The sequence below is a fragment of the Eulemur rufifrons genome, chromosome 16 (assembly GCF_041146395.1).
Source record: "Eulemur rufifrons isolate Redbay chromosome 16, OSU_ERuf_1, whole genome shotgun sequence".
Lineage (NCBI taxonomy): Eukaryota > Metazoa > Chordata > Mammalia > Primates > Lemuridae > Eulemur > Eulemur rufifrons.
The window spans coordinates 11,939,274-11,945,273 of NC_090998.1; the positions used below are offsets into that span (position 1 = coordinate 11,939,274).

At 40.0% G+C, this 6,000-nt stretch overlaps 1 protein-coding gene across 4 annotated transcripts in view; it reads left to right on the forward strand.

Annotated features, from left to right (window-relative positions):
- ETV6 (ETS variant transcription factor 6) overlaps positions 1-5,587 on the forward strand; it is a 221,393-nt gene extending 215,806 nt beyond the window's left edge. For all 4 annotated transcript variants that reach the window (XM_069489514.1, XM_069489515.1, XM_069489516.1 and 1 more), the window contains one exon: positions 5,143-5,587. In XM_069489514.1, coding sequence (XP_069345615.1) covers positions 5,143-5,248 — 106 coding nt within the window. In that variant the 3' untranslated portion in view covers positions 5,249-5,587. The remainder of the gene's footprint in view (positions 1-5,142) is intronic.
- The last annotated feature ends 413 nt before the right edge of the window (positions 5,588-6,000 follow it).

Below are 6,000 nucleotides of genomic sequence, written 5' to 3' on the forward strand. Positions count from 1 at the left end.
AAGTACAATACAAGAGAGGAGACAGAAGTAGAAGAGGAAGAAGAAGGTGCCTAAAGGACCCAGCAGGAGAGGTAGAAGTAGACCTCCGACACTAGTAGTAATTGATGTGTTGGGACCCAATGTAGGTTGGGAAACGGTGAGATTAACAAACGCAACCTTAGGTTGTGGGTTTTGGCAGGTGCGACAGAAAACAGCAACAGATAGGGATAGAGATGTAGATTTTGAATTATCTATATACAGGTAGAAAATGACATTACGTAGCAGATGAGCTCACTGGGATGAGAAGTATTTATTGGAAAGAGTGGAGAATGTAGCATTTATCATTGGGAAGGAGAAGTAACTTAAGAGTAGTAAAAATAATTGATAATCTTCAAAAGAACAGAAAAGGCTATTCAAGAGATGGGAATAGAATGGAATGAATAAAAAAGAAGCCTCCCTAGGGATTCTCCCTAACTCATTCTGTGAGGCCAATATCACCCGGATACCAAAACCAAACAAGGACACAACAAAAAAAGAAAACTACAGACCAATATCCCTGACAAACATAGATCCAAAAATCCTCAAGAAAATACTAGCAAACTGAATCCAACAGCACGTCAAAAAGATAATACACCATGATCAAGTGGGTTTTATACCAGGGATGCAAGGATGGTTCAACATCTGCAAATCAATAAATGTGATACATCATATAAACCAAATTAAGGACAAAAGCCATATGATCACACCTCAATAGATGCAAAAAAAGCATTTGGTAAAATTTGGCCTCCCTTCATAATAAAAATCTTCAACAAACTAAACATAAAAGGAATACAACTCAAAATAATAAAGGCCATATATAACAAACCCACAGCCAATATCATACTTAACAGGGAAAAGTTGAAAACATTCCTTCTAAGAAATGGAACAAGACAGGGATGCCCACTTTCACCACTCTTATTCAGTATTACACTGGAAGTCCTTACCAAGCAGTCAAACAAGAGAAAAAAAAAGGCATCCAATTTGGAAAAGAAGTCAAATCATTCCTGTTCACCAATGTTATGCTTTGATCTTATATCTAGAAAACTCTAAAGACTCCACCAAAAAAACTCTTAGATTTGATAAGTGAATTCAGCAGTTTCAGAAACCATTAGTGTTCTTATACACCAATATGACCTAGCTGAGAACTAAATCAAGAGGGCAATCCCATTTACAATAGCTACAGGGGAAAAAAAAAAAACACCTAGGAATAAATTTATCCAAGGAGGTGAAAGATCTCTGCATGGAAAACTACAAAACACTGATGAAAGCAATTGCAGATGATGAATGGAAAACATCCCATGTTCATGGACTGGAAGAATTAATATTGTTAAAATGACCATACTGCCCAAAGCAATCTACAGGTTTAGTGCAATCCCTATCAAAATAACCAATGTCATTTTTCATGGAATTAGAAAAATCAATTCTAAAGTTTGTATGGAGCTAAAAAGAGCCCAAATAGCCAAAGCAATCCTAATCAAAAAGAATAAAGCTGGAGGCATCACATTACCTAACTTCAAATTATGCTGCAAGGCTATAGTAACCCAAACAGCATGGTACACATAGATCAATGGAAAAGAATAGAGAACCCAGAAATAAAGCAACATACTTATAGCCAACTGATCATTGACAAAGTTGACAAGGACATACACTGGGGAAATGACACTGTTCAATAAATGGTGCTGGGAAAATTGGATTGCCATATACAGAAGAATGAAACTAGACCCCTAACTCTCACCATACACAAGAATCAACTCAAGATAGATTGAAGGCTTGAATGTAAGACCTGAAACTGTAAAAATCCTAGAAGAAAACCTGGGGAAAACTCTTCTGGACATTGGTCTAGGCAAAGAATTCATGACTAAGACCTCAAAAGCACAGGCAACAAAAACAAAAATAGGCAGATGGGACTTAATTAAACTAAAAGGCTTCTGCACAACAAAAGGAATAACAGAGTGAACAGACAACCTGCAGAACTGGAGAAAATATTTGCAAACTATACATCTAACAGGGGACTGAAATCCAGAGTTTACAATGAACTCAAACAACAAGAAAAAGATAAATAATCCATTTTAAAAAGTGGACTAAGGACATGATTACAAATTTTTTCAAAAGAAGACATACACATGGCCAAAAAGCATATAAAAAAATACTTGACATCACTAATCATCAGAGAATTGCAAATTAAAACCACAGTGACATATCGTCTTACACCAATCAGAATGGCTATTATGAGAAAGAAAAAATAACAGATGTTGATGAGGATGCAAAGAAAAGAGAACTCTTATATACTGTTTTTGGGAATGTAAATTAGTACAAGGTCTATGGAAAATAGTATGGAGATTTCTCAAAGATCTAAAAATAAAACTACCATCAGATCCAACATCCCCCTACTGGGTATCTACCCAAAGGGAAAAAAATCATTATATCAAAAAGATACCTGCCCTCATGTTTATTGCAGCACTGTTCACAAATAGCAAAGATATGTAATCAACCTGTCTATCAATGGAAGACTGGATAAAGAAAATGTGGTATATATATACTGTGGAATACTATTCAGCCATAAAAAGAATGAAATCATGTCTTTTGCAGCAACATGGATAGAACTGGAGGCCATTATCTTAAGTGAAACAAATCAGACATAGAAAGATAAATACCACTTGTTCTCCCTTGTAAATGGGAGCTAAATAATGTGAACACATGGAAGTAGAGTGTGGAATGATGGACAGTGGAGACTTGAAGGTGTGGGGCGGGGTGGGGGGTGATGGGACATTTGGTGGCTACAATGTGCATTGCTTCAGTGATAGACACAGTGAAGGCTGACTTCCCCACAATGCACTATTATCAATGTAGCAAAATTGTACTTGTACCCCATGAATATATACCCCTACAAAAGAACCCTATTTCTGGCTCTGCTGATCCCTTCTCTTCATCCTTCACCTTAAACTTAGTCCTTAGTTCCCTGCTATTCCCACTCTACATTTTTTTCCTGGATAAACTGATCCTATTACACAAATTCATTTATCACATCAATGGTTGAACTTTTAAATCTTTATATCCAGCACTAAAATCTCCCTGAAATTCCAAATTTGAATTTCCAAGAGCTTGAAGGATGTGTCCACTTAAATATCAGTATATTAGTATTAGTATTTCGTATTAGTATTTTGGACATGACACCTCCAAGACAGACCCTCTTCTCATATTAGAAATTCTAGCCAGAATCCTTGTTACTCATCTGGGACATCACCACTGTTTCAAGCAACCATCCTTGAAACTAGAGTTAACTCTTCCTATATCCAAGTCAGTCATTGTGCTGGATTATTTATTGGCTATTCAGCACCCTTCCCACTCCATTCTGTGTTGCAGGGACTAGAAGCCTGGGAACTACATTTCCTAGAATTTATTGCCAGAAGGTCCCAGGTTGAAGTTTACCAGTGACAAGCACTTTCATGAAATTTGGAAGATGAAAGAAAGGCAAAAGTGTTACTATTGTTTCCCTGGCAATGGAAGCTGATGTCCAGATTTCATGATTTACATCGAGACTATTCCAACAATCTCTTTGTATCTCTGGTCCACTCCCCTGTCTCCCAAATTCAAAATACTGCTGGCTTCCCTACAACACTAATATGATTCCCTGTGCCAGAATGTATATCCCTTTAACTTTTGCTTTTCTAATATACCTTCAAGGCCCACATCAAGTGTACTGCCCTTTAAGAGGCCTTCTTCAGCTGCTCCAACACACATAGATATCTTCTTCCATCATCTCATGGGTTCCCTTGGCCCTTAACCTCACCATGATTTGCATTTTTAATACAGGTTGAGTATCTCTTATCCAAAATGCTTGGGACCAGAAGTGTTTCAGAGTTTCAGATACAGGGTTGTATGTGTAAAGCCCTTTCCCCACAACTAGATCGTAAGCTCCTAGAAGGAAGAGGATTACACTTTATATAATTCTGTTTTCTACCTTATGGAGGCTTTTAATATATGTTTCATCACAAGCCTGGTGTGTAATATCAGAAGGTTAACATGCAAAAGTAGTCAAGAGAAGAAAGGAGTAGTTTGGAGGGTCAAATACAGCACGACTGTGGAGTTGGCCTAGAGGGGATCATTTGTGACTTTAGACGTGAAGGGAGAAATTTTAGCTAGAGGATTCTTGGAGTAGACAGACTGTAGACGCTGCAGATTATGCTACTTGAGAGGTTCCGCAATAATGGGCGGAGAGGAAAAGCAGTAGTAGTTCTAGGTAAAGATGATAGAAGACCCAATGGGAAACCCAGAGAGTGTATCCTTGACTTACTAAATGGCCATCATAGGCTTTTGAACATGGAGGGATGAGAAGAAATAGAGTTTATTTGGTGCAGGGAAGCGTATACAGGAAGGGAAAACTGTGCGTGCACAGAGCGGGGCTGGGCAAAGGGCACTCCCATGGTATGGGCAGAACGTCTCGCAACCAGGCTGCCTTCCTGAACCCTGTCACTGATGTCATTTCCAACTAAACCCATTGAACAAGAAGATAAGGCTTGCTGTGTGCCCCAGCTGCAAAGGAAGACAGACTGAAGGGGATTCATTGCTAGCATTTTGGGTGGCTCAGTGATAATACTGAAAAACATTCTCTTTCTTTTTGCCTTTCTGGTTTTCCAGAAGCTCCACTAACTTGTCCCATTATCAAAATTTTCCACTTAACATTTAATTGTATCCTTTGAGTTAAATTCAAGTGTTGCATACCATTCCCTGGACTCACTCAGAGTCTGGAATGGAAATAGATACATGGCTCTCGTGGGTCTTTGTAAGATCTAACTCTCTAAAAATAAGAAACCCAGGTAAGTAATTTAGGCCAGGGTTTCCTCAAATGGTCACACAGTAATGCACCCCACAGCCCCAAAGGGCACTGTCTACCTCATAGTCATCCTAGACTTCTTTTAGAGTCATTTTGCCACTTTCAGGCAGTCAGGGGCAAGGGTGCCTTTTCCTGATTTGCACTAAGTTAGCATTCGTGTTGGGTTCAGTAGCGCTCCAGCTATATAAGATGATGAGGCCTTTCTTTCCGTATACTCTAGGTTAGAGTTCAGCGTGAAGGAAACTTTAGGAAAAAGTAATCTCTTGACTCCTCCATTCCTTCTCCCAAAGGTTTATGAAAACCCCAGATGAAATCATGAGTGGCCGAACAGACCGTCTGGAGCACCTTGAGTCCCAGGAGCTGGATGAACAAATGTACCAAGAAGACGAATGCTGAAGGAACCAGCATTCCACCTCAGCGGGCGGCGGCCCCGGGGACCCCTGCCCACCAGGACTGCTGGAGGCGTGACGGGGCAGGCGGGCTGAGGAGAGTTGAAAAGGAAGAGAGCCCGAAATGGCAGGGACACTTCTCTTGCAGACCAAGAGGGACCCCAGAGCACCTTAGACAAACCACCCAGCAAAGGCGGGGCTGGATTCTGGCGGAGGGCAGGAGCCTGGGACTCGCATGTCACTTTTCCTTCTCGTTTGGAATCTCTCCATCTGTAACTCCTCACCTTCACCCTTCCACCGTTGTTAGTTTCATGGTGTTTTTGTTTTTTTAAGAATACGCAGTTTGACTTTTCATCATTCATAGAGGGGAAGACATCTGATGTTTTCCTATGGAAATATATTATCTATTATATATATATATATATATATATATTTTTTTTTTTTTTTTTGCAAATTTCACAAAGTACAGCAAGCCCAGCTGGTCAGGAAAGAGAATATTTGCAGAAGGTTCAGGTTCCTCTTTTTCCTGCCACATGGATCAGGTTTGTTCCTGTTACTGTTGGGTGTTGGCTGGGGGGAAAAAAAAAAAAAAGATGCTTTTTAAAAAGACCAAGTGAAAAGGAAAGCTCTCTTTTCTTCCCTTGCTCCCCTCTGTCCTCCCTCCGTGCCTGCTGTCAGGCTTCGGATGCCTGTCAGCAGAGTTCAGCCTCTTGGAGAGTGTCAGGGATTGTTGGCACCTAAACAGTCGGTGACCTGGGT